Source organism: Girardinichthys multiradiatus, chromosome 8 (genome assembly GCF_021462225.1).
Source record: "Girardinichthys multiradiatus isolate DD_20200921_A chromosome 8, DD_fGirMul_XY1, whole genome shotgun sequence".
In the NCBI taxonomy this organism is placed as follows: domain Eukaryota; kingdom Metazoa; phylum Chordata; class Actinopteri; order Cyprinodontiformes; family Goodeidae; genus Girardinichthys; species Girardinichthys multiradiatus.
In genome coordinates, this window is record NC_061801.1 from 7,726,743 (window position 1) to 7,752,552 (window position 25,810).

General features: G+C 43.5%; 1 protein-coding gene across 2 annotated transcripts in view; it reads right to left on the reverse strand.

The window, feature by feature from the left end:
• pi4kaa (phosphatidylinositol 4-kinase, catalytic, alpha a) overlaps positions 1-25,810 on the reverse strand; it is a 52,380-nt gene that overhangs the window by 20,435 nt on the left and 6,135 nt on the right. For both annotated transcript variants that reach the window (XM_047373061.1, XM_047373060.1), the window contains exons 5-30: positions 24,784-24,856; positions 24,433-24,695; positions 24,291-24,357; positions 22,934-23,082; positions 22,661-22,726; positions 22,459-22,555; positions 22,170-22,361; positions 21,984-22,084; positions 21,129-21,258; positions 20,109-20,238; positions 12,925-13,020; positions 12,657-12,840; positions 12,400-12,500; positions 7,162-7,330; positions 6,591-6,641; positions 6,328-6,436; positions 5,287-5,423; positions 5,061-5,194; positions 4,878-4,960; positions 4,730-4,800; positions 4,188-4,312; positions 4,021-4,102; positions 3,843-3,926; positions 3,614-3,703; positions 3,196-3,315; positions 2,841-2,933 (exon numbers count right to left, since the gene is read on the reverse strand). In XM_047373061.1, coding sequence (XP_047229017.1) covers positions 2,841-2,933; positions 3,196-3,315; positions 3,614-3,703; positions 3,843-3,926; positions 4,021-4,102; positions 4,188-4,312; positions 4,730-4,800; positions 4,878-4,960; positions 5,061-5,194; positions 5,287-5,423; positions 6,328-6,436; positions 6,591-6,641; positions 7,162-7,330; positions 12,400-12,500; positions 12,657-12,840; positions 12,925-13,020; positions 20,109-20,238; positions 21,129-21,258; positions 21,984-22,084; positions 22,170-22,361; positions 22,459-22,555; positions 22,661-22,726; positions 22,934-23,082; positions 24,291-24,357; positions 24,433-24,695; positions 24,784-24,856 — 2,997 coding nt within the window. The remainder of the gene's footprint in view (positions 1-2,840; positions 2,934-3,195; positions 3,316-3,613; positions 3,704-3,842; positions 3,927-4,020; positions 4,103-4,187; positions 4,313-4,729; positions 4,801-4,877; positions 4,961-5,060; positions 5,195-5,286; positions 5,424-6,327; positions 6,437-6,590; positions 6,642-7,161; positions 7,331-12,399; positions 12,501-12,656; positions 12,841-12,924; positions 13,021-20,108; positions 20,239-21,128; positions 21,259-21,983; positions 22,085-22,169; positions 22,362-22,458; positions 22,556-22,660; positions 22,727-22,933; positions 23,083-24,290; positions 24,358-24,432; positions 24,696-24,783; positions 24,857-25,810) is intronic.

Sequence of the window (25,810 nt, forward strand, 5' to 3'; positions counted from 1 at the left end):
GCAGGAAATGGGCTACAGGTGCCGCATTCCCCAGGTCAAGCCACTTTTGAACCAGAAACAGCGGCAGAAGCGCCTGACCTGGGCTACAGAGAAGCAGCACTGGACTGTTGCTCAGTGGTCCAAAGTACTTTTTTCGGATGAAAGCTAATTCTGCATGTCATTTGGAAATCAAGGTGCCAGAGTCTGGAGGAAGACTGGGGAGAAGGAAATGCCAAAATGCCAGAAGTCCAGTGTCAAGTACCCACAGTCAGTGATGGTCTGGGGTGCCGTGTCAGCTGCTGGTGTTGGTCCACTGTGTTTTATCAAGGGCAGGGTCAATGCAGCTAGCTATCAGGAGATTTTGGGGCACTTCATGCTTCCATCTGCTGAAAAGCTTTATGGAGATGAAGATTTCATTTTTCAGCACAACCTGGCACCTTCTCACAGTACCAAAACCACTGGTAAATGGTTTACTGACCATGGTATCACTGTGCTCAATTGGCCTGCCAACTCTCCTGACCTGAACCCCATAGAGAATCTGTGGGATATTGTGAAGAGAACGTTGAGAGACTCAAGACCCAACACTCTGGATGAGCTAAAGACCGCTATCGAAGCATCCTGGGCTTCCATAAGACCTCAGCAGTGCCACAGGCTGATTGCCTCCATGCCACGCCGCATTGAAGCAGTCATTTCTGCAAAAGGATTCCCGACCAAGTATTGAGTGCATAACTGTACATGATTATTTGAAGGTTGACGTTTTTTGTATTAAAAACACTTTTCTTTTATCGGTCGGATGAAATATGCTAATTTTGTGAGATAGGAATTTTGGGTTTTCATGAGCTGTATGCCAAAATCATCCGTATTAAGACAATAAAAGACTTGAAAAATTTCAGTTAGTGTGCAATGAATCTAAAATATATAAATGTTAAATTTTCATCATTACATTATAGAAAATAATGAACTTTATCACAATATGCTATTTTTTTGAGAAGGACCTGTATGTCTTATATTCTAGGTTCTTCAAAGTAGCCACCTTTTGCTTTGATTACTGCTCCACACACTCTTGACATTCTGTTGATGAGCTTCAAGAGGTAGTCACCTGAAATGGTTTGCCAACAGTCTTGAAGGAGTTCCCAGAGATGCTTAGCACTTTTTGGCCCTTTTGCCTTCACTCTGCGGTCCAGCTCACCCCAAACCATCTCGATTGGGTTCAGGTTCGGTGACTGTGGAGGCCAGGTCATCTGGCGCAGCACCCCATCACTCTCCATCTTGGTCAAATAGCCCTTACACAGCCTGGAGGTGTGTTTGGGGTCATTGTCCTTTTGAAAAATAAATGATGGTCCAACTAAACGCAAACCGGATGGAATAGCATGCCGCTGCAAGATGCTGTGGTAGCCATGCTGGTTCAGTATGCCTTCAATTTTGAATAAATCCCCAACATTGTCACTAGTAAAGCACCCCCACACCATCACACCTCCTCCTCCATGCTTCACGGTGGGAACCAGGCATGTAGAGTCCATCCGTTCACCTCTTCTGCGCCGCACAAAGACAAGGTGGTTGGAACCAAAGATCTCAAACTTGGACTCATCAGACCAAAGCACAGATTTCCACTGGTCTAATGTCCATTCCTTGTGTTCTTTAGCCCAAACAAGTCTCTTCTGCTTGTTGCCTGTCCTCAGCAGTGGTTTCCTAGCAGCTATTTTACCATGAAGGCCTGATTCACACAGTCTCCTCTTAACAGTTGTTCTAGAGATGTGTCTGCTGCTAGAACTCTGTGTGGCATTGACCTGTTCTCTAATCTGAGCTGCTGTTAACCTGCGATTTCTGAGGCTGGTGACTCGGATGAACTTATCGTCCGAAGCAGAGGTGACTCTTGGTCTTCCTTTCCTGGGGCGGTCCTCATGTGAGCCAGTTTCTTTGTAGCACTTGATGGTTTTTGCGACTGCACTTGGGGACACTTTCAAAGTTTTCCAAATTGTTCGGACTGACTGACCTTCATTTCTTAAAGTAATGATGGCCACTCGTTTTCTTTACTTAGCTGCTTTTTTCTTGCCATAATACAAATTCTAACAGTCTGTTCAGTAGGACTATCAGCTGTGTACGGTATCCACCTCCTGCACAACACAACTGATGGTCCCAACCCCATTTATAAGGCTTGAAATCCCACTTATTAAACCTGACAGGGCACACCTGTGAAGTGAAAACCATTTCAGGTGACTACCTCTTGAAGCTCATCAACAGAATGCCAAGAGTGTGTGGAGCAGTAATCAAAGTAAAAGGTGGCTACTTTGAAGAACCTAGAATATAAGGCATATCTTCAGTTGTTTCACACTTTTTTGTTCAGTATATAATTCCACATGTGTTAATTCATAGTTTTGATGCCTTCAGTGTGAAGCTACAATATTCATAGTCATGAAAATAAAGAAAACTCTTTGAATGAGGTGTGTCCAAACTTTTGGTCTGTACTGTATATTAAAATAAAGTAATCCTAAATACTCATTTACCACTATTGGTAATAAAAAATATTCATGAAGTGCCAAAAAAGATACAGATATTGCTGCATACTGATTTTCTGGAATTATTCAACCTGAAGGTAGTACCTCTACATGAACATGATCAGCAGCTGATGATGGGAGCTACTGTAAGGACGTCTAGCTCCAGCTTTGGTGTGGTAGAAGGAAGTAGTAAAATAAGCAATAAAGCTTATTTCTTTTGGATCTTTTTAAAATAAATAATTTTACTATTAATTTCTCTAAATTATGATACATTTATTTTTTCATGCAGTAAAAAAACCGATTACAGTAATGCATAGTGTCCAACACATTGCTGCTTCGATGGTGCAGGATACAACATGATTCTACCTCTCCAGCATATCTGTTCCGGAGGTTCAGGGACGCCATGAAGTTGGAGTAATCCTTCTTCACACAAGCTGGCCTCTCAGTCAGTTGGGTGGACTAAATGAGGACATGATGGATAGTTAGTATATTTATCAACTCCATATCTATTATGAAACAACTGAAATCTTCCCAAGACCTGGGATCCCACAGGGCTATGTACTTGGGCTGATTCTTTTCTTAATTTCTTTTCACATTTTCAATGTGGAAGAAAATGAAAAGATGTCTGTTTGATTGGATTAAATGATCCAATTATGCAACTTCAAGCAAGTTAAATGACTAAAACAGCCATACGTACACAAGATGCAAGTTTATGACTCACCCCCAGAGTGGTACTTTGTCTGTTGTAGCCAGCAAAGTGCAAGATGCTTTCTGTTGCCATGGCCAGACCCGTGTGCTGGGAGAGACCCGAGACCCAGTTCTGATGTTTGTTAAGGTACTCCTGACACCACATAGAAAACAGTGAAAGCATGTTTCAGGTCCAAGTTTGTGATGCTTCCTAACATGTCTAATTTATATATCTGCAAGATTGACATAGGGTATTTAAACAGGCCCAAAATTGACTTATTCAATAGACTTATGAAATATTTTATTGATAATATTCAAAATTGGAGGTATTATGAAAAATGCTATAATTATTACACTTACTTTTGGTTTTGCTGTATAAGTACTGTAATTATCTGCTTTGCACTCCACTATTCAGGATGATATGGGAGAAAATGTTTGATGTGAAATCTTACCTGCAGGTGGGATTTTGTTACAGAGGGAGCCCACTTCATAGCCTCTTTAAGGATTTCTCCACAGCGTGCAGCAAAATCTTTGACAATGCTCTAAAAATTACAGAAAGAAACATAGTTAATTGACTTTTGGGTTTTTATTTTACATGCACATGCTAAGGAGCAATCACCCTGGGTGTGAAGAACTGGATGAGTAAAAGGATACATTTTTGACTGAGTAAACCAAAGTTACCTCTCTGGCTTCATATGTATCCGGGGCAGTGATTCTGTAGGGTGTATCTGGGATGTCATAATAGGGCTGGTCTTTGTGAATGTCCTGCAACACACCATAAATATCTCTCAAACCATGGTACAGATAATAAACTTGCCAGATATATGCTCATTTGATGAAATAAATAATCATCACTCACTGCACTGAGGGACAGGGAGAGCGTCTGCAAGATATCCAACATAGTCTTCAGCACCCGGCCACTCCAAAGCAGGTGGGGGAAGCTGAGGAGAGAGATGGTTGTCTAATTAAGCAAGAATGAGTGTGGTAATTTTGAACTGGTGAACTGGTGGATCGATGCCCTCTTACGTTTCAGCCAGACCAGACAAATATTTGTCCGCCACTCTGCGGATCCGCTTGTGGATGTGGTTGAAGTTGACCAGGAGAAACTGAGCGTGACGTTCCAGCTCTTCCTCGTGAGCTTTCGTTTTTGGCTGAAATGAAACCACTTATTGTTTCCTCTATTATCTCTATTAAGGCGTCATGACCGTTTTCCGAACAAAGATATAATATATAAATTATGTTGAGAAATAATAAACATTCTTCCTGCTTCATCCCCTGGCAGAGTTCTCACGGGATAAAGCAACAAACTCTACTCCGATGATGAGATCATAATAACCAAAACAGTTTTGTACAAAAACATCAATGATTTCAAAATAAAAGCAGAGTAGTTAATATAATAAAAATGTCTGCAAACGTGTACACAAAGCAGTATCTCAACAAGCAATCCAACTGACTCAGTGACACCATTAACAATACATCATAATGTTATATCATCATAGCATATAATCATAGATATGTTTGTTTTCCAACAGACAGCAGCAAGGTTCTTGAGTGAAAACTTCACTTACTTTTTCAGCCATCATTTGAAGGAAAACCTCAAACACCTTGTCGCTTACAGCTATCACACACTGCATCATACCTGTTAAAACATGGATTTAATACATGAGGAACAGTATCTGTCTTTCAGAGGACAGTTTTAATTTTCTGCCTGCTTACCAGATTTATCCTTCTGTATCGCTCGGTCTTCAAAGTAACGAAACATGACCTGGAAGCGGTCCGAGTCTAGAGAGTGCAGCATCCTAACAATAATGAAAAAGACAAGATGGCATGAGGTCATACTATTCATGTAAAGGTCATGTAAAGATTAGACATCCTTTCTCTATAGAGGCACTGTGCTACCTCATGTACTCTAGCCTATAAACAGACAGCAGGTATGTGGACATGGCAAAGTCCAGCTTATTGATGAGAGCAGCCACCTCCGGAGGAGGGTCCAGCAGGTTGATGATGGTACTGCGCAGGTCATTCAGCTCTGCCTGAAATGTAGCAGCTCCAGTCAGAAAGACAGCCTACTATGCACCTGCCTTTGTGTGTCAATGTACATGTGTGTGCGTGCGTGTGCTCATACAGGAGTGACGGTGTCGTTCTTCAGCGCAGAGTTATACTGCAGCTCAGAACGTAAAGGTTCTCCACTGGGAAACGTCAGCAGCGGCGATTTGGTTGCAATCTCACAAACTCCTCCGTACCACTCTTCTGGCCACAGACCTGATTGTTTCAGCAAGAATAAAGGAAACATCCAGGCAATGTTTGAAAAAAGAAGAAACAAATACAAAAAACTATATATTTACAAGAAACTATATATTTACAAACTTACTGCATAAAAAGACATTTCTCTTTGTTTCACTGTCAAATTAGACTAAACGTTTCCTGTTTAAGGTCAGTTAGGATTATCAAAATGATTTCTATTTGTTAAAAGAAAGGATTGTGCTAATGCCTCTCACAGCCATTAATATGTACATTAACTCTTTCATAGCACACTTTCATGACATTTTGAAGCGGCTTTGACGTGTAGGCAATAATGTTTTGTTAAACGAGGGGTTACATACAGTGACGGTGAGGTGCCAGCTCTGCAAAAAGTAAAGTGCCTTGCCTTAAACATTTGTCATTATATTAATACTTCTCCATACTATGCTGCGGTCAATGTTTCTTTAAAGGAACAATGGCTGTAATGCTAAAAATGACAGTGAAAATTGGTGTGGTGCACATTTTTAAGGAAGTTGAAACAGATTTACCGTAATCTTCCTTATCAAATCAATTTATTGTCTACTAAATAGCCTACAACAAAGAAGACAGCATTTAGTTTGAACAGTTGTTTAACAGATAAGAGAACATATTGGCCAGATGGTTGGGATACTCTATTCATCTTTTGCAGGGCCTTTCGTTAGGGCTGGCTAAACACGTCATAAAACTTACGTTTTAATCCTTTATTTTACTTCCAGTCTGCAATACTAAAATTGCAAAACTGGAAACGGTGAATGACAATAACAATCAATTAAGAAAATGTACAGTTGAGTGAACTCAATTCAGTTCAATAATACTTTATTAATCACAAAGGGAAATTAAATGTTGTTGTAGCTCAAATTATAAAGGTTCCTAAAACTCCTTGTACCTGAGCCCTCCACTGCAAATCCCATGACAACAGAGTAGAGCCAGAAGTCTCTGAACAATTTCTGCAGACGTGGCTTTGCTTCCTTTATTGGTGGCAACCTCTTGGTCAGCTAGAAGCACAGAACGTAAACACAGCATGATTAGGACAACTGTCCATAAAAGGGCCAGAACTATACCAAGAAGTTTTACTTGCATTTAGTAGAATGAAAAAAGCTGCAAAGAGCTGACCCGTTCAACACTGAGAATATTATCTGGATCACTTACCACAGCAATTACTGGAATGAGGACACCGAGATTTCCAGCACTGCTAGATGCCTGAGAAGAAAGACAGGTGTGATTCTACATATAGTCAAAGAATACATAAGTAAAGACAAACCTCAGAGGTCCGAGACTGGTATGTTGTAAGCTAAGGGCACTAATGACTTTTTTAAAGCATATTTTAGCTTAATATATCTCAAACCTAGTGTTTACTGAATTGCAGCCTCAATCTTAGTGAAAAACTATGACACAATCAAATGATTTCCTTAAAATGTGTGCATAAAACCTGCAAACTAAGAATAGAACCTACAGTTTTCTGTAGGTTCTATTTCACGTTCTGTGAGACTTTAATCTATAATCAAATGCTGAGATCCTATCAAGTGGCTAAGATTACAAAAGACAGACGGGATAAAAGAAATCACAGCAACATGTGTGCAAGCTGTGGAGGTAAAAACAAAACGTTTAGGATGAAATGCATGCCTGCATTTGACAAAGCCAGAATCAGCTTCCACTTAAACTAAGGTTCTAACCAACCCTTCTAAACATGCATTGAAATGTATGGCTGTGTGAAGCATACCTTCAGGGCAGGGCCTTTGTCCGAGGCCCTCTCACTGGCTCGCTTCCCCTCTAAACCCAGCTGCACAAAAAGCTCCAGCAGGTTGACCAGCAGCTCATCCACCATCTGCTCGGTCTGCATGTTGGCTGCTATGTTACCCAGAGCGTTTATAACAGCCAGGGAACAGTGTCTGCACAAGGAATAGGGAGGCATTTAGGATGAACATCCAACATTTAGCATTATACTCATAAATAAGCAGTGACATGTGCCCAAACCTAATCTATAACTCTCTCCAATGTTTCATTTACAGTTTAGTTTTACTAAAAGCGAAGAATTCCATTGAATGGATGTGCTTCCTTCAACTGTTCAAGGAAACTAGAGAGACGATCTCTCTACAGGTCCTTCTCAAAATATTAGCATATTGTGATAAAGTTCATTATTTTCCATAAAGTCATGATGAAAATTTAACATTCATATATTTAAGATTCATTGCACACTAACTGAAATATTTCAGGTCTTTTATTGTCTTAATACGGATGATTGTGGCATACAGCTCATGAAAACCCAAAATTCCTATCTCACAAAATTAGCATATTTCATCCGACCAATAAAAGAAAAGTGTTTTTAATACAAAAAACGTCAACCTTCAAATAATCATGTACAGTTATGCACTCAATACTTGGTCGGGAATCCTTTTGCAGAAATGACTGCTTCAATGCGGCGTGGCATGGAGGCAATCAGCCTGTGGCACTGCTGAGGTCTTATGGAGGCCCAGGATGCTTCGATAGCGACCTTTAGCTCATCCAGAGTGTTGGGTCTTGAGTCTCTCAACGTTCTCTTCACAATATCCCACAGATTCTCTATGGGGTTCAGGTCAGGAGAGTTGGCAGGCCAATTGAGCACAGTGATACCATGGTCAGTAAACCATTTACCAGTGGTTTTAGCACTGTGAGCAGGTGCCAGGTCGTGCTGAAAAATGAAATCTTCATCTCCATAAAGCTTTTCAGCAGATGGAAGCATGAAGTGCTCCAAAATCTCCTGATAGCTAGCTGCATTGACCCTGCCCTTGATAAAACACAGTGGACCAACACCAGCAGCTGACACGGCACCCCAGACCATCACTGACTGTGGGTACTTGACACTGGACTTCTGGCATTTTGGCATTTCCTTCTCCCCAGTCTTCCTCCAGACTCTGGCACCTTGATTTCCGAATGACATGCAGAATTTGCTTTCATCCGAAAAAAGTACTTTGGACCACTGAGCAACAGTCCAGTGCTGCTTCTCTGTAGCCCAGGTCAGGCGCTTCTGCCGCTGTTTCTGGTTCAAAAGTGGCTTGACCTGGGGAATGCGGCACCTGTAGCCCATTTCCTGCACACGCCTGTGCACGGTGGCTCTGGATGTTTCTACTCCAGACTCAGTACACCCCCAAGGTCTGGAATTGGCCCTTCTCCACAATCTTCCTCAGGGTCCGGTCACCTCTTCTCGTTGTGCAGCGTTTTCTGACACACTTTTTCCTTCCCACAGACTTCCCACTGAGGTGCCTTGATACAGCACTCTGGGAACAGCCTATTCATTCAGAAATTTCTTTCTGTGTCTTACCCTCTTGCTTGAGGGTGTCAATAGTGGCCTTCTGGACAGCAGTCAGGTCGGCAGTCTTACCCATGATTGGGGTTTTGAGTGATGAACCAGGCTGGGAGTTTTAAAGGCCTCAGGAATCTTTTGCAGGTGTTTAGAGTTAACTCGTTGATTCAGATGATTAGGTTCATAGCTCGTTTAGAGACCCTTTTAATGATATGCTAATTTTGTGAGATAGGAATTTTGGGTTTTCATGAGCTGTATGCCAAAATCATCCGTATTAAGACAATAAAAGACCTGAAATATTTCAGTTAGTGTGCAATGAATCTAAAATATATGAAGGTTAAATTTTCATCATGACATTATGGAAAATAATGAACTTTATCACAATATGCTAATATTTTGAGAAGGACCTGTATTTGTCTACAGCCAATGAGAATTCTGATATGTAGACTTTAACTATCAATGCATTATAAGTAAGGGAATCCTACTGGATATTATATTGTGTATTTAAATATTCCTACCCACTTGTATTTAACCCACCTGAGTAGATACTTTGTGGAACCACCTTTCACTGTATGTGCAGCTGTCCATTTTTGAGATATACGTCTCTACCAGCTTTAGAGGCTGAAATCTTTGTCTACTCTTCTTTGGAAGACAGCTTAAAGTCAGTCCGACTGAATCTGATTTGGTCAAATGAATTTGCTTGGACCTAAACTATGGGAAGAAACTTGTGCCATCAGAAACTGAATTTAAATTTCTCAGACTGAATCTATATTTGTGTAATTAATGCATTGATTTGAAACTGAATTTAATGGTTTGAAACTGAATTAATGGTTTGAAACCGAATTAATTTGCATTGAAAATGTATTTTGTTGTTTTGAAAATTCAGTTTGCCTACTTTCACTTTAAGTTCTAAAATTGAATTTTTTGTGTCACACATCCGGGTCCTTGAGGATAGCCTTAGATTAATCAAACACAGATTCGATTTACGTTTCACATTTGGTTAAACTTCCTTTACGGCATGTTGAGCTGGAGCAGTGCAGCATACATGAGCTTGGCGGATGTCCATCACCAAATCAAATGAGCATCTATAAGAAGCGTCATGTAAACAAATGATGGTCAAACAGTAACACATATTCTACCTGTAGCTATTAGCTAAACATGCCAGATCAACATGGTGCGGTCGGTGTTATGTCGGTCTGCGTTTCCCCTGCCTTTACCTCAGCGTAATTATGTTGCCTAGCAACAGTGATTGCATGAACCACAGAGCTGTGAAGCCGAACAAATGAAGCCCTAATGGCTTATTTTCTTGTTCATTATTCAGCCATTTAAATTGTTAGTTTGGTGTTCATAGATAAAAATATATTTGTAAATCTATTTGTAAAAATGTAACAATTTAAACACTAACATATTAACTTTAGAAACAACGTTTAAATCAGTTTATTTGTAGAGCATAAAAATAAAAGAACCAAACATCAACATTAGATATAATCTGACTGAATCATATCTGTGTTTAACTTCCATCCATTGGGAAAACCCAGCAGGAGCTTGAAAACAACGTGGGAGTCAGCTGTTCTCTCGGGGTTCATCGCACCTCAACCCCCCAGTCAGCTGAGCCCGGTGTCAGGGCAGCAGAACCGGACGTCTCCGAACACGTCGGAGCACGTGTGGAATTAAGCGAAATCTTGATAAACCGAGTAGATATTTCAGGTTTACACAGCTACATTCTAGTCTAAAAACAAGTTCATTTTGTTTCACAGAAAGCGCAATATATCCAACTTTGTTCTGTCCGAGCTACTGCACCCTGTTGGTGGCCAGACGCCTCGGAGCTCCTCCGGTACTTTGTCCCCATGAAGCAATCGCACACTCTATCTAAAGACTCTTAAAGGAACGACTCTCAACAAGTTTCTAACTTTCAGCTCCTTTAATCTAAATTAGGCAGAGGAATGATTACAGAGATCAGCGCTGAGGCTCCTGTCCCGGACCGTCGCCGTCTGTTAGAGGCTGACGAAAAGCCCTGAAAGGTCACATGTAGTTTTTATATCTGGCCCTCCAATGCAATGGATGTTTCCTCCCTCAGTGATTATTAGTAGACTATGTGTCACCATTGTGGTGTCTATCTGGTAGGTTTTTTAGAAGCGGGTGTCCATACTTAATCTAAGTGTACTTTGGCTTTCTAATCAAACCAGTTATACCAGCTGCTCCACTATCAAACCCAGTGCCCCAGCCAGAGGTCATTTATCTTTGTACTGTATGTCTATGAGCATTCTTATCCTATTGTAACAGAAGGGAAACATTAGAACTTATATTTTATTTCACTATAGTATAGATGGGAAAAACAGCTATGAGCATATTAATAAAGGTTATTCCTAACAGTTCACAGCTTTTCTCTCTCCTCCAGGTTTTGCTACTTCTGTTAGCGCAATCTACTTTGACCCGCAATGAATCATGGGATAGGGTGGCCCACGAAGGATACACCGGACCCATCCTTCATATCTGGGGAAAAGAAGGACACATTTGTCAGCCCTATTTGGAGGAGCCTGCGAAGCTGTAGACTTTATTGCCTCACAATGACGTAATCGGCCAACAAATGCGTCCTTCAAAGAATGCAGCCCCTCAATCTGGACACAGCAATAGTGAATGACATCCGTGAATCGGTGAATCTGTGTTTGATTAATCTGTGGCTTCAAGGACCCGGATGTGTGACACAAAAAACTGAATTTTAGAACTGAAAGTAAAAGTAGTGAAACTGAATTTTCAATTCAACAAAATACATTTTCAGAGCAAATAAATTCTGTTTCAAATCAATGCATTTATTTTCAAATTACACAAATACAGATTCAGTCTGAGAAATTCAAATTCAGTTTCTGATGGCACAAGTTTCTTCCCATACTAAACCAATCCATTCTAGCTCTAGCTGAATGTTTAGGGTTGTTGTCCTGCTGGAAGGAGAACCTCCACCCCAGTCTCAACTCTAATAAAGCTCTGAAGGACTGGCCTGTATTTAGCTCTGTTCATTTTCACATCAACACTGACCAACTTCCAAGCCCCTACTGAGCATCCCGACAGCAGGGCATTGATACCACTGTGGGGATGGCATTTTCAGGGTTACATTTTGGTCTCATCTGACCAGAACACCTTCTTACACATGTTTGCTGTGTCTCCTACATGGCTTGTGGCCTCCTTTAAAAAGGACTTCTTAAGGCTTTGTTTTCACAAAGGCTTTTTTTCCTGTCATAAAGGCCAGATTTGTGGACTGGACGACTAATAGCGGTCCTGTTAACAGAATCTCTGCCCCAGGCTGGGTTGTGGGTCTTGGTCTTCACGAGGCTGCTTGTTCACCAATGTTCATGTAGATAACACACAGATGGACTGTATAATAAGTGAATTCTTAAAGCCAGCGGTTGCACTGGAATTTATTATATACAGATGCATGCCACAGTTTTCAGATTTTTGCATGAAAATAATTTAAAAACCATATGTCCTTGTCTTTCTACTTCACAGTTTTGTGTCGGCCAATCCCATGACATCTCAAATGCACTGAGGTTTTTTGGTTGTAATGTGAAAAACGTTCAGGTGTTTGAATATTCTTGCAAGGCCCTGTATAATGATAAATAAAACTGTCTGCATAGAACCACCAGGATCCTGTTGAAAACGCCTCTGAACTTGTGTTTCCCTCACCTGTAACCGTGGTCTTTGTAGTCTTTAGTTGAGTAAACCATGGAGCTTGCTTTGACACTGATCTGCTGGAACAAATTCCACACTTCCTGGTAGATGTATTGCTAGAAGCGAAAGAAGTGTGTTGAATTCACCCCATCCACGTTTCATTGTTAAATCGATGATTCACTTTCACACTCCACAGTCAAACTGACAGTTTCATTGCAGTGAATCAGCAGTTATCTGCGACAGAGGTGAGAAAAGAAAATGTCAGCTCTCACATTTCCTGTGATCACCATGCAGCCCAGCTGATCTATGATGAGGACGTCGAGCTGAGAGGGAGGCTGGCAAAATTTCTGCTGCAGGATCTGCAGGATGGGCTCCATCACTCTGGGTGTGTCCCGTAAGGCCACAGCAATGTGGCCCAAAGCTCTGATGGTGTGGTCCGGAATCAGGTGAGCATCCCTGGAGAGGGAGGAGGGAACAACTTTAAACCCTTTGTTTAAGCACATTTGGCGGTGTGATCACTCTTTTCTGTAGCTGGCTTACTTGTCATTTTCTTGGTAGATGTAGAGACGATTGGACAGACTGGCGAGGAAAGCTTCTACAATGACGTTATCCATCGTAAGGCCAGCTTTTAGGCACCTGGGAGCACAGGGAGAAACAAAGAGAGAATTATGTGGTGAACCTTAGAAAATCATAACTCTTTATTGTAATTGTTTTACTACTTGACCCATTTCCGGACTTTCTTATGGCACAGTACAGTAAAAAACAGCTGCTTAAGATGCGTTTTCCCTGCAGGAACCAGGACCAAATCAAACAAAAGCGGGTAGAAATCTACCCTGAAAACAACCCTGAATAGGGAGGTGGACTCTGAAGTAAAGGTGGAGTTTCATGGTGTTAAGGATTTCTTACTGATCAAATATTCCCAGATTTTATTTCAGTTATCATCTCTTCTGTAGGTCAGGTCTTCTTTTAACTTCAAATTACATGTTATGTTTTTTGTTTGCAAACACAACATTTCAACTCAGGCACCTGTTATGAATCTCAGGGTTTCACTTAGTTTGAATCCAAATACAATGATAAAATCCGACAACCTTAATGGAGATATGTAATTAAAATACGCCTGGATCAAACCAGAGGATCATCAAAGCCTTTTTGTAAGAGCTTTTAGGCGGTAAGGTTAAAATAAAATTGATGATTATTTACCAAAAATAAGCAGAAGCACTACGGGGTACTGTTACGAGCCACATCTTGCCGGCTTTAATTATTAAAGATCTGAAACAATTTTCCTGAGATAGAAGGGATTTTAATTCCGTTTCAGGGCTTAACCGCTAGGAAAATGTCATTAATTATTTGATTAGAGAGCTGATCGTGCCCAGCTCTTTAAAGCAAAGGAGAGTTCAGATGCAGAGCTCTCCTGTCTTTTCACAGATTTTCAGTGAATCTAACCACTATAAAATAATCACGGATTATTTGTTTTCACTGTTTTTAGTTGTGTTCTGGACTCCGCTGCTGCGGTAGGCGGAGTTCTCTTTCAACATTCGTTTCGGTATCTCACTATGGGACACGCCTCCAGCGCCTGTCCCCCAGAAGCTCTATTACATTACGCCAGTCTTGACTGGCAGGCGGAAGTGACGTCCGCTCCCATGGGAGGACTTCCTCCCAGTATAAAAGTCGACGTCACGTAGGTGATCTTCAGTCTAACACCTCTTCTCGCTCCCAGAAGCACCTCTCAGACGGTCATTACAGTAACTTGAGCTAGCTTAACTGTTCACAGAACGAGCTAACAACTCGGTCGCCGAGCGCTTCTCAATAACTGTGCTCGACTGTTCTGAGTCCCTTTCAACGCTGGTCTGTCGCCAAACAGCAGCGCTGCAACTGGTCACCAAACTAGCTGCAACCTTAACGGAGCTTACGAAGTTGTGTAACTTGCACTCGTTCTCACCATGAACAGAGTCAAGCCACCATCTAGAACCTGCACATGTGGCAATCTCATAGCTGGGGCAGATACCCACTCTGTCTGCGCTTCGTGTCTGGGGCTGCAACATGCCCAGGACGCGTTGGCGTCACCGGCGAGCTGCGAGCACTGTACACGGCTCTCCCTTAAGTCTCGTCGGCGCAGGCTAGCACGCCAAGCTAGCCTGTTGGAGGTTGATCCTATGATAGGGGTAGCCAATCCCCCGCCACCGGAGCTTCCTGGTACTGATGAGAGAGAGCCCACTTTGGCTGGAGCCAGTTGGGGTGATCAGCTCGACGCTGTCGCGCCACTGACTGACCCAGAGGAAGACGAGGCCGCACTTCCAGGTTTCAGTACTCTTGCTAATGCCGAGTCCGAATCTGAAATGGAGTCCATCAGTCTCGGGTCTGACGACGACGAGCTGGACTGCGGGCCTTATGCCATCCAGTCGGTTGCAAAGCCCTCGGTGACGGATGACACCAGCCGCTGCGGTTCCCCAAACCCGACGGCAACGGACCTGCATGATGTCTGCAGAAGGGCAGCAAAGAAGCTGGGCATCGAGGGGCCGGAAACCCTCACCGAAACTACCACATCTCGATATGAGGGGAAGCGGCTTCCGAGAGCCAAATCCTCCGGCAGACAGCTGTTGCCGGTCTTTCCCGAGTGCCTCGAGGAAGCGACCCGGTCTTGGAGCAATCCTCTCACCGCCAAGAACCCCGCCCTGGGAGGGTCGGCGCTGGACTGGACGGGCATGGAGGCCGGCGGTTTTTCACATCTGCCTCCCGTAGAACCTCTGCTGGCATCTCACCTGCACCCATCGCAGAAGTCAGCCATGACAGCGGCAGGACCCACCCTTCCCTTCAAAGCTGACTCTTTTCAGTCCACTCTGAATGAGAAGAGCTACAAGGCGGTGGCTGCATCTGTTAAAGCCTCAAAAGCTTCGTCTCTTCTCCTCGCTTACCAAGCGGAATTACAGGAGCAGATGACTGGCACACCGATGGCCGATTTGTGGGACGAGTTGTGCGTGGTGACAGACCTATGCCTGCGTCTCCACAGAAGCGCTGTCCAAGCATCCGGGAGAGCCATGGCCCTGATGGTCACGCAGGAGAGAGCTAGATGGCTGAACCTCTCTAGCCTGTCTCAGAGGGAAAAGAACCAGCTCCTCGACACCCCCGTGGACCCGAAGAGCTTATTTGGACCCACTGTGGCAGCCATGCAAAAACGCTGTGAGGAAAAGAAGAGGGAAGGTGAAGCGCTAAAACTGTGTCTGCCCAGGAAAGCGCAGCATCCTCCCCCTCCCGCACCCCGTGTGCCGTTCGCTCAAGCGGCGGCTCGACTGGCCTACCGCATCCCCAAACGCCAGCCTCAGCCGCAGTCAGCGGACCGTGGGAAACAAACCGAGCTCAAAGGTGCTTGGGGAAGGAAGCCATTCGCTCCCCCGACAACGCCGGGGAACCAAGCGACCCCTTCCGCTACTGTGAGCGCAAAGAAAAAGAGGCGCGCTACCTAAGGAGCCGTCTTCGGGGTGGGAGAGCAGGATCTGCCAGACACCTGCACCCCCCCTACCAGGACACGTCCTGTCCCAGTTCGAGTTCAGAACGCCACGTTCAAGGCAACTCAAACGGCCTGCAGAGCCGACGTTGGAGCTCATCGTTCAGAGCCGATCGAAGCGGAGGAGGATCAAACCCACCGAGAGCTCAGTGGAGCCGCAGCTGTGGCCAGAAAGCACATACCAGTGCACAAACACATGCCAGTGTCTAAAAACACGACCTTCCCCCTTCACAACATGTTCAATAAAGTTGTTTTCTGGCACGCATCCAGGCCTGGAGCCGAGGGCGCAGCCACAACAAAAAAACATGAAAAATATGTTAAAAATAACACAAGGACAGGACATGGCCATGCAGCTGCACATGAGGCCACGAGGGGGAGCTCTCGCTCCAGCTTTGGCACAGCGGCAGGCTGGAGCTCCCGCTCCACCCTTGCCACAGCTGCACATGAGGCCTCAAGGGGGAGCTCTCACACAGCAGGTTGTTTTTTCTGTGGAAGAAGCAGACCTGGGACGAGCGCAGCTGGCAGTTGTAGCGGAACAGCAGATCCCTCAGCCGGTGTTGCGCAGTGTTTACACGGAAGCACCTTTAGGTCCACTGGCAAACAACACTCAGCTGTGGCGAGCGTGTGGAGCGTCAGATTGGGTGATAAAGACTGTATCCAAGGGATACAGGCTCCAATTTGTGACAGCCCCACCCCGTTTCAAGGGCATAGTACAGTCATACGCCCGGGGAGAGTCCGCTCGCATCCTGCAAGAGGAAATAATTTCCCTGCAGCACAAAAGAGCTGTCCGGCTGGTACCGCAGGAGCAAAGCAGAGACGGGTTTTACTCCAGATACTTTCTTGTGCCGAAAAGGGGCGGGGGTCAGCGACCGATATTGGATCTGCGGGCTCTGAACACATATCTGAGACGGTATTCGTTCAGGATGCTAACACACGCAGCTCTGATAAGGTTTGCGCGTCAAGGAGACTGGTTTGTCTCCATAGACTTGAAAGACGCATATTTCCATATCCCTATATACCCCCCTCACAGAAAATACCTCAGATTTGCGTTTCAGGGAGAGATATACGAGTACCTGGTACTTCCTTTTGGCCTCTCACTGAGCCCACGTGTGTTCGTGAAATGCACCGAGGCAGCCATCGCGCCTCTGAGGGAAAGGGGGATGCGTCTGGCGACGTATATAGACGATTGGCTGATTGCAGCTCAGTCTTTAGAGGAGCTCAGGACGCATGCAGAGATGCTTACTTTACATCTGACAGCCCTGGGATTCACAATAAACTGGGAAAAGAGCATTTTAACCCCAGTACAAACAATCACCTTCATTGGCCTGTCCCTGAATTCAGTCGAGTTCAGAGCGCGCCTCTCAGCGGAACGAGTAAAAGCCTTTCAGGCTTGTCTGGCACTCTTTCGCAGAGGCACACAGGTGAAATTCAGGTTATGCCTCAGACTGCTCGGTCTGATGGCGTCTGCGCTGGCGGTCATCACACTCGGCCGTCTACACATGCGCCCGTTTCAAAGGTGGGTGGCGTCACTCAGCTTGAGCCCCACACGCCATGCTTACCGCAGCGTCCTGGTTTCTCTCATATGTGCACGCGCGCTGAGCCCATGGAAGCGTCCCGGTTTTCTCAACACCGGCGTTACCATGGGAACCATCCTGACGAGGAAGGTAATTACCACAGATGCCTCGCTGACAGGCTGGGGAGCCACTCACGAGGGGATGATGGTAAACGGCGTTTGGAGTCCACAAACACAGACAGCTCACATAAATTGTCTGGAACTCCTGGCCGTGATGCTGGCACTGAGACACTTTCTGCCCTTTATCAAAGGGCACCATGTTTTGGTCAGAACGGACAACACAACAGTGGTTGCTTACATCAACAGACAGGGGGGTCTGCGCTCACGTCATTTACACGAGCTGGCATACAGACTGATAATCTGGACCAGCTCACACTTGCTGTCGCTAAGAGCGACTCACGTGCCAGGGGTAATGAACAGAGGCGCGGATCTGCTGTCAAGGGGCAATCCACGCTACAAAGAGTGGAAACTCCACAGCGAGGTGATGACCCAGATATGGAAGAAGTACGGCCGAGCGGAGGTCGACCTCTTCGCATCAGGGGAAAATGCTCAGTGTCCGATGTTTTTCTCACTGACAGAGCAACAAGCTCCGCTTGGGCTGGATGCTCTAGCGCACAAATGGCCGCCGGCCCTACTGTACGCCTTTCCCCCGCTGGAACTGATCATTCCTACTCTCGCCAGGGTGCGAGAGGGAAAACACTCGCTCATTCTGATAGCTCCCCGCTGGCCAGGGAAACATTGGCTAGCGGAGATTTTTCAGATGCTACACGGCGAGCCATGGCGGCTTCCCCTCCGCAGAGATCTCCTGACGCAGGCACACGGAGAAATATTTCATCCGCATCCAGAGCGCATGGCCCTATGGGCCTGGCCTGTGAGGGGTTAAATCTGGCTGCCAGTGGGCTTCCCCAGAGCGTTATTGACACAATTCAAAATGCAAGGGCCATTTCCACACGTAACGTGTATGAGGGTAAATGGCAGGCATTCGTGGGTTGGTGCGCAAAACCTATGGTGAGCGTAATGCAAAGCCCTGTGTCGGACGTTTTAACTTTTCTGCAGGCACTGTTGGATAAAGGCTTGGCTTTTTCCACTGTGAAGGTGTACCTGGCTGCTATTTCAGCCTGTCACGTTGGCTTTGGTGACAAAACAGTGGGGTAGCACCCCCTGGTGTGTCAATTCATGAAAGGTGCACGACGGCTCCGTCCAGTGTCGAGGAGCCTCACTCCTTCATGGGATTTACCTATGGTACTCGATGCATTGTCACGTGCACCGTTCGAACCGTTGTAGCAGGTTGAGCTCAAAGTGCTTTCCTTTAAAACGGCCTTATTGATTGCTCTGGTCTCTGCTAAGCGTGTGAGTGACATTCAAGCGCTCTCAGTTAACCTGTCCTGCATGCAGTTTCTGGGTGAGTCAAGGGTTTTACTGAAACCTAATCCTGCCTTTATACCTAAGGTTGCTACGGCTCTGCCATGCCGTGCCCTTGAATTAATGGCTTTCTACCCACCACCAATCTCCTCTCAGGAGCATGAACGACTGCATACGCTCTGCCCAGTACGAGCTCTGCGGTTATATGTGAAAAAAACAGCAGATTTTTGTAAATCAGAGCAGCTGTTTGTGTCGTGGGCTTCATCACATAAAGGAAAGCCTCTCACAAAGCAACGTCTTTCGCATTGGGTAGTGGGGGCTATTATTATGGCTTATGAGAGCAGAGGCCTTGCACCCCCTGCAGGTCTGCGGGCTCATTCCATTCGTGATGTGGCATCATCCTGGGCACTGTTCCAGGGGATACCTGTGGAGGAAATATGTGAGGCTGCCAACTGGGCGACCCCTCACACCTTCACTAGGTTTTATAAACTGGATGTCACCAGGCCCACACTGGCTCACACAGTTCTGGGTGTGGGTTCCACATTGCCATGAATGCAAGATGCAATCTGTTGGTCTTCGAGTGAGCTTATCTGGCAATACGGGAGCAGAAAGTGATAGTGAGATACCGAAACGAATGTTGAAAGAGAACTTTAGGTTAAGGATTTAACCCCGGTTCTCTGAAACATGAGTGAGGTATCTCACCAGATCACCCTCCTTGCAGGGAGCGAGGAAGAGGTGTGCTTATTAAACTGAAGATCACCTACGTGACGTCGACTTTTATACTGGGAGGAAGTCCTCCCATGGGAGCGGACGTCACTTCCGCCTGCCAGTCAAGACTGGCGTAATGTAATAGAGCTTCTGGGGGACAGGCGCTGGAGGCGTGTCCCATAGTGAGATACCTCACTCATGTTTCAGAGAACCGGGGTTAAATCCTTAACCTAAAGTTCTGTGCCTCTGGACCACAGCGGGACTCCAGCTGGAGTCCCACAATGGAAATACTGACAAAAAAACAGCCTAGGCAGATTAAAGATCTCGGGAAGTTACGTTCTGTAAAAAAAAAACCTTCAGGAACTCATAGAGAAAACAAGACCTTACATAAACATGGGGACTATCAAGCAGTCTCAACAATACTAAAGCATTGATTTAAGGTAGGAAAGCAATGGTAATAATAATAACTATTACAGTGAATTAAACTGAATCCATAATGAGTGTAGGCAAAGAGCTTGAAGATCTTCTGTTTCAGAATCAAATGTAAAATGTGGAAAAACAGATGATGTGTTAACTCACCTGCAGATATTATCGATGGAGATGTCCCGCAGCTGTTCATACATGGAGGACTGGGTCTTCTTGTTTGCATTGGTGCTGATGGTTGATTGAGAATGTTCGTTGGTCACATGGATCTTGATCTCACCTCCTCCTTTTAAAAATAATTATTTTGTAAGACAAACTGTGGAGCAGGAAGAAGCTATATGAGGGAATACACATATGTCATTTTTCTATGTTTGACAACATTCCAGGATTGTTAAGTATTTTGCACCATCCACCTTCCCATTAACTTAGATCAGCTTCCCTGCGCCTGCTAAAGAACAGCACCCAGAAAGCATGATGCTACCACTGCCATGTTTCACCGTGGAAGATATGGATCATTAGTTTTCTGACACACTAAGCATTTGCAATATAGGCCTACTCTTCATTCACCAACTTTCCCTAACAAACCTCAGAGGGATTCACATAAAGCTGGATTTATACTTAAATTACACCCTATTTACAGGTTAGATGACTTCTTGCATTATTTTATTTTATCTTTATTTAATCAGGAGAGTGCCACTGATACACGATATCTCCACTACCAGGGTGTCCTGGCTAAAATGAGTGGGAAAAATGTCAACTTAATACACAGATTGGAAAAGTGAAGACAAACACAGTAATAACCCAACACACACATAAAACAATTAGAAATGTAAATAAAACAGTGACACTGTTCTGCTAAAGCTGTTTAAAATGACTAATGACAGATCCAGTTACTAAGGTGATCTGGAGCACTGGATTTATTTAGAGGTATGAGACTACAGTGAGATAAATGCAACAATTTTCCCTCCACTTCCAAAGGACGTGCCACTTTTTGCTGGTTCATCACATAGAATAAGAAAGTTGAAGTTTTAAGTGTAACTTGACACAAGATGTTAGAAATTCAAATTTTGCAAGTTTTTAAAGTTTATGGTCAATGATTAGTATTTTTTTTGGCTATTATCTATAATATACCATACTGGTGGAGGACAACTTGTCCACCTGGAGTACTGTTGTTACCTGGAGTGGACTGGCTATGATATTTGTAGAGCTTCACCAAAACAGGAGATGGTACCACCAGGAAGTCTCTGAGAGACGTGGTGACAGAGTGGGCCACGACAGGGAAGCGCTCACACAGACGACCCAAACCCTGGACACAAAGCACAGGAGGTACTTGATAATGGTAATAGCTGCATTGCATCAACCTTTACTCACTTTCTACTAATTACATACATACAGGTAGAAACAGTTTATTTAGAGTTGCTGCTCCATGACTACAGCTTATTGAATAACCCAATGCCTTTGTTGCCAAACGAGCTGGGAAGGAAAAACGGAATAACAAAAAAATTAAACCTGAAGTTTATATGGGACCCTCTAAATTATCAGCTAATGTTTGGCTTATTAACATGCTCAATATACTGAATATGTTAAATATTACAGGAACATAGCACTTGCACGTTAGCATATAGCTCACCGTTTGGATAGGCTGTGTTAAATGATTACAGTGAATGGTTTACATAGCAGTGAAATGCCCTTTTCTGATTTTTGAGCCCGTGTGCGTTTCTCTGTTAGTAACTCAGAGACCAAAATAATTCTCAAGTTATCATCAGGTTTGACAGAAACTCAAGACCTGATGTGGCAAACCAAAAATGAAGCCCTTCTTTTAAGTATAAATCAACGCAAAGATCTGAGGATTTTCTAGAAATTCAATTTCTTTAGATAATGGAATAAAAAATTAAATGCAAAGTCAAACTCTATCAAAGCTAAATAAGCAACAGAGGTCAAATTATTCAATAAAACCATTTCCAAGTGATACATAACCTTTAAAAACATCTTTAAGAATATATTTCTCTTTTTTCTCTCTGAAACCGTTACCTGTAAGCAGCATATGAGGAGGGGCATGTGGGCGATGATAACTTTACTAGATGTCTTCGACTGCAGCTTCTCTGACAGTTTGGTGCAAAGGTTCTCCGCTCCTGGCGAAAACACAAACAACTTTCAATTAATATTAAAAGTCTAATTTACTTACTGTTGGACTCTGCCAAACGATCCAAGTCTCACCCTGTTCCTCTGTGACCGCCCAAACCATGAGGTCAACACAAGCAGCGTTGGCCTGGCAGCGCAGTTTGAGCGGGCTCAGTTCGCTCTGGAGGTACTCCACATCATGGAGGATCCTCTGCAGCTCTGATTGGCTGCTGCTGAACTGCTCCAGGACAAAGTCATGAACCTCCTTTACATAGTCAGTCTGAAGGTCTGAACCACGAAAAACATATTTGTTACACAAACTATGACTAATGCTTGGACTTTTCTTTCTAAAAGATTTAAAGAAAGTTAGGAGAGGTTCCCTCACCTTTCAGATTGTACAGAGTGTCTCTCAGCATTTTAAATATGGCCACATATAATGGATCACTGAAGGTTTTGTAGTGAAGATGGATACCCGTGTTGCTCTAAAAAGAGAACAGCATTGTTAATGTTATAAATCGGTTAGTAGTAATAAATCCAGGTAATAAGGATTTATTCAAACAAAAACACAACAAACTTCTGTGTCCTACCTCTTGAACTTCTGCTAAGGTGCCATCCAGTGACTTCAAAAACGACTCGGAAACGAACTGCTCAACCTGCTCAAGACAAGCAGTGTTTCATCACACTGAACTAATGGCAGGATAGATGACTTACTTTCTTCTTTACTATTTATTTGCATTACTAAGGTAATACTCTTTAAATACAAAAACCAAGCCTTTAAGCGGAGAGCTGTAGCCACCTCTTGTTTTAACCTTTGATGGGATCAACGGTAAAAGTGACTGCTGAGTATAGTTAGCACTAACCATGTGAAGGAGCTGTCTGAGCATATCCAAAGGGACCTGGAACTCCCCAGAGCTGCTCCCAGTGAAAAGAGGAGAGACAGAGAAGCTGGAGCTGATGGTGGAGAAGTAATAATCAGGGTCCACTGTGCTGCCATCAGGGAGGTAAGAACCTGAGGAAGGACAGAAAATTGCTGTGAAGGAGATGTGAGATTTTTTTTGGAAGAACGCCAAGTGGTAGATTAGTGGCCAATAACATCATTATTTATTTCACTACACATGTATTCAATACAACAACCATACACGATTACAATGCCTTGCAAAAGTATTCAGACCTCGGGGAACTTTGTTGCTTTTTATTTTGTTTTGTTTTTTACATTTTGCCAAATTAAAAGCACAAACCTCAATGTATTTTATTAATGTGACAGACTGAAACAAAGCAGTGCGTCATTCTGCAGTAAAAGGAAGAGTTTCTTAGAAACAAAAATGTTGTGTTGTGTGCATTTGTATTAAGCCCCCAGGAGTTAATACTTTCTAGAACCACATTTGTTGCAGTTGGAGCTACAAGTCTTTAGGGTGTATGTCTCTGGCAACTTTACACATCTAGAGAAGTTTCTGCTCATTCATCTTTGTAAAATAGCTCAAGGTCAGTCAGTTTGAACAGAGAGTTTCTGTGAACAGCAATCTTCAAGTCTGGCCACAGGTTCTCACTTGGATTAAGCTAACGACTAGTTTAGGGATGCTGCCCCAGTCTCAAGTCATTTCTTCCAAGAATGCCCTGTAATTATCTCCAACCATCTTCCCATCAACTCTGACCAGCTTTCCTGTCCCTGCTGAAGAAAATACATCCCCACAGCATGATGCTGTCACCACCATGTTTCAAAATAAAATACTTTACAGCTTCTGGGATTCTTTTATGACCCAACCCTTTGTTAAATGTTAGCACAGCTTTATCCCTGGCCTTCTGTGCTCCTTGGTCTTCATGATGCTGTTTGTTTTCTACTGTTCACTAACAAACCTCTGAAGATTTCACAAAAAAGCTGGATTTATACCGAGATTCATTTAAGTCAGGTCCACTATGTTTAATTATTAAGTGATATCTGACAGGAAAAAGGTGAACTTGATTTTATTTTAGGTTATTAGATCAAAAGGGGCAAAATATAACGGGGCACCAGTCTTTTCAGATTTTTTTGGTAGATATTTTCAAGAACATTTGTTCTTTTCCTTCCAATTCACAGCTCTCTCCAGCTTACATTTGTCTATCACATAGAGCCAGTTTCTCAAATAAAAACAAACATTTGGAAATGTGAATATTTCCCCTTTAAATTATGTTTCTCTGTGATTTATTGTTAATTCATGCCACTCCACAGGCTATGCTTACCTTCAAAGTACTGCACAGAGGGATCAGCAGGAGAGCTGGGAGTCAGTCCTGTTCTCTCCGGACTTGCCTACAAAACAAAAATGGATCTTATTTTAACAACTCCTTAGTCGCCATGCTTCTTCCACTCTCAATCTGTTATTACCTGTTGTGAAGCACTGGGCATGGAGGAGCCTTTACGTTTCAGAGAGTCTTCCTGACACACAGTAAACAAAGAGCTTGGCAGGATTGAACGGAAATCGTTAAATGAGCGTCGTCGGGCACCATCGCTGCTGTCACCCGCAGAGAGCAGAGGAGCAGCTGGTCGAGGGAACAGCTTGGACAGCAGCGGCTCGTCGGTGTTACTGTATCGGCCGAATGCTCTGGCAACACCGAGCAGATTGGGTACCGTGTACCTGCACAGGAATTCTGCAAGAGGAAATTAACATAAATAATATGATTATCTGGAATAACTAGGTAAAATATGGAGCAAATGTAAGGGGTATTAGGCTGGTACCTTTATCATGAGCATCTGGATTTTTGCAGAGGTCTTGAAGGACTTGCATGAGGTCCATGAGTGCCTCCAGGATCTGAAATATATGGTTAGATTTTTTTTTTTTAAGATATTTTTTCGACACTAGAGGCCTTTATTTTTGATAGTAGGTAGACATGAAAGACAGCAAAGAGAGAGGGAGACATTCGGCAAAGGTCGCCGGGTCTGGGACTTGAATCCGGGACAGCCGCTTCGAGAACTATAGCCTCTATATGTGGTCGCGCACTTAACCCCTACACCAACGTCATGCCTATATGGTTAGATTTTTAAAGAACTCTTATGAAGAGGTAGTGCAAATACAGCATGAAATGATGAAAGCTAAGAGATCAAACATGGCAAAACATTTTTTTAATAAAATACAAATATGAGATTTATTGACTGTCGAAACTGTAAAGTTCTCACTGGTTCTATCTAATTAAAGACTTATTCATTCAAGGGAACAAATATTTTTTATACTTGTATGGAGACTTCTTTTCCTGGACCCTGTCAATGTCATACGTCATTACTATGCTCCTGTATAAGTACAACAGCAACACAATCATATGTATTTTATTTAACCTAAACTAATTTTTATTTGTCATCATGACATTTGCAACTTTAGGACATGCGTTGTTGTCATTTGGGGGAGATTAAAGGTGCCACTGGCCAACTATGGAGAACCACAACATTCAGTAGGGCACCAGATATAAATCGGTGTCTTTAGCCTATCAAAAAGTTCAACTGAAGTTTTAGAAACGTTGACGAAAAGGGAGGATATAGTAAAAAAAAAAAAAAAAAAAAAAACAGACCCAAGTATAGATTCCTGAGGATCTCTATCTGATTGAATGAGTCCCTTTTTATTTTCTTGTACAGGTCCTTCTCAAAATATTAGCATATTGTGATAAAGTTCATTATTTTCCATAATGTCATGATAAAAATTTAACATTCATATATTTTAGATTCATTGCACACTAACTGAAATATTTCAGGTCTTTTATTGTCTTAATACGGA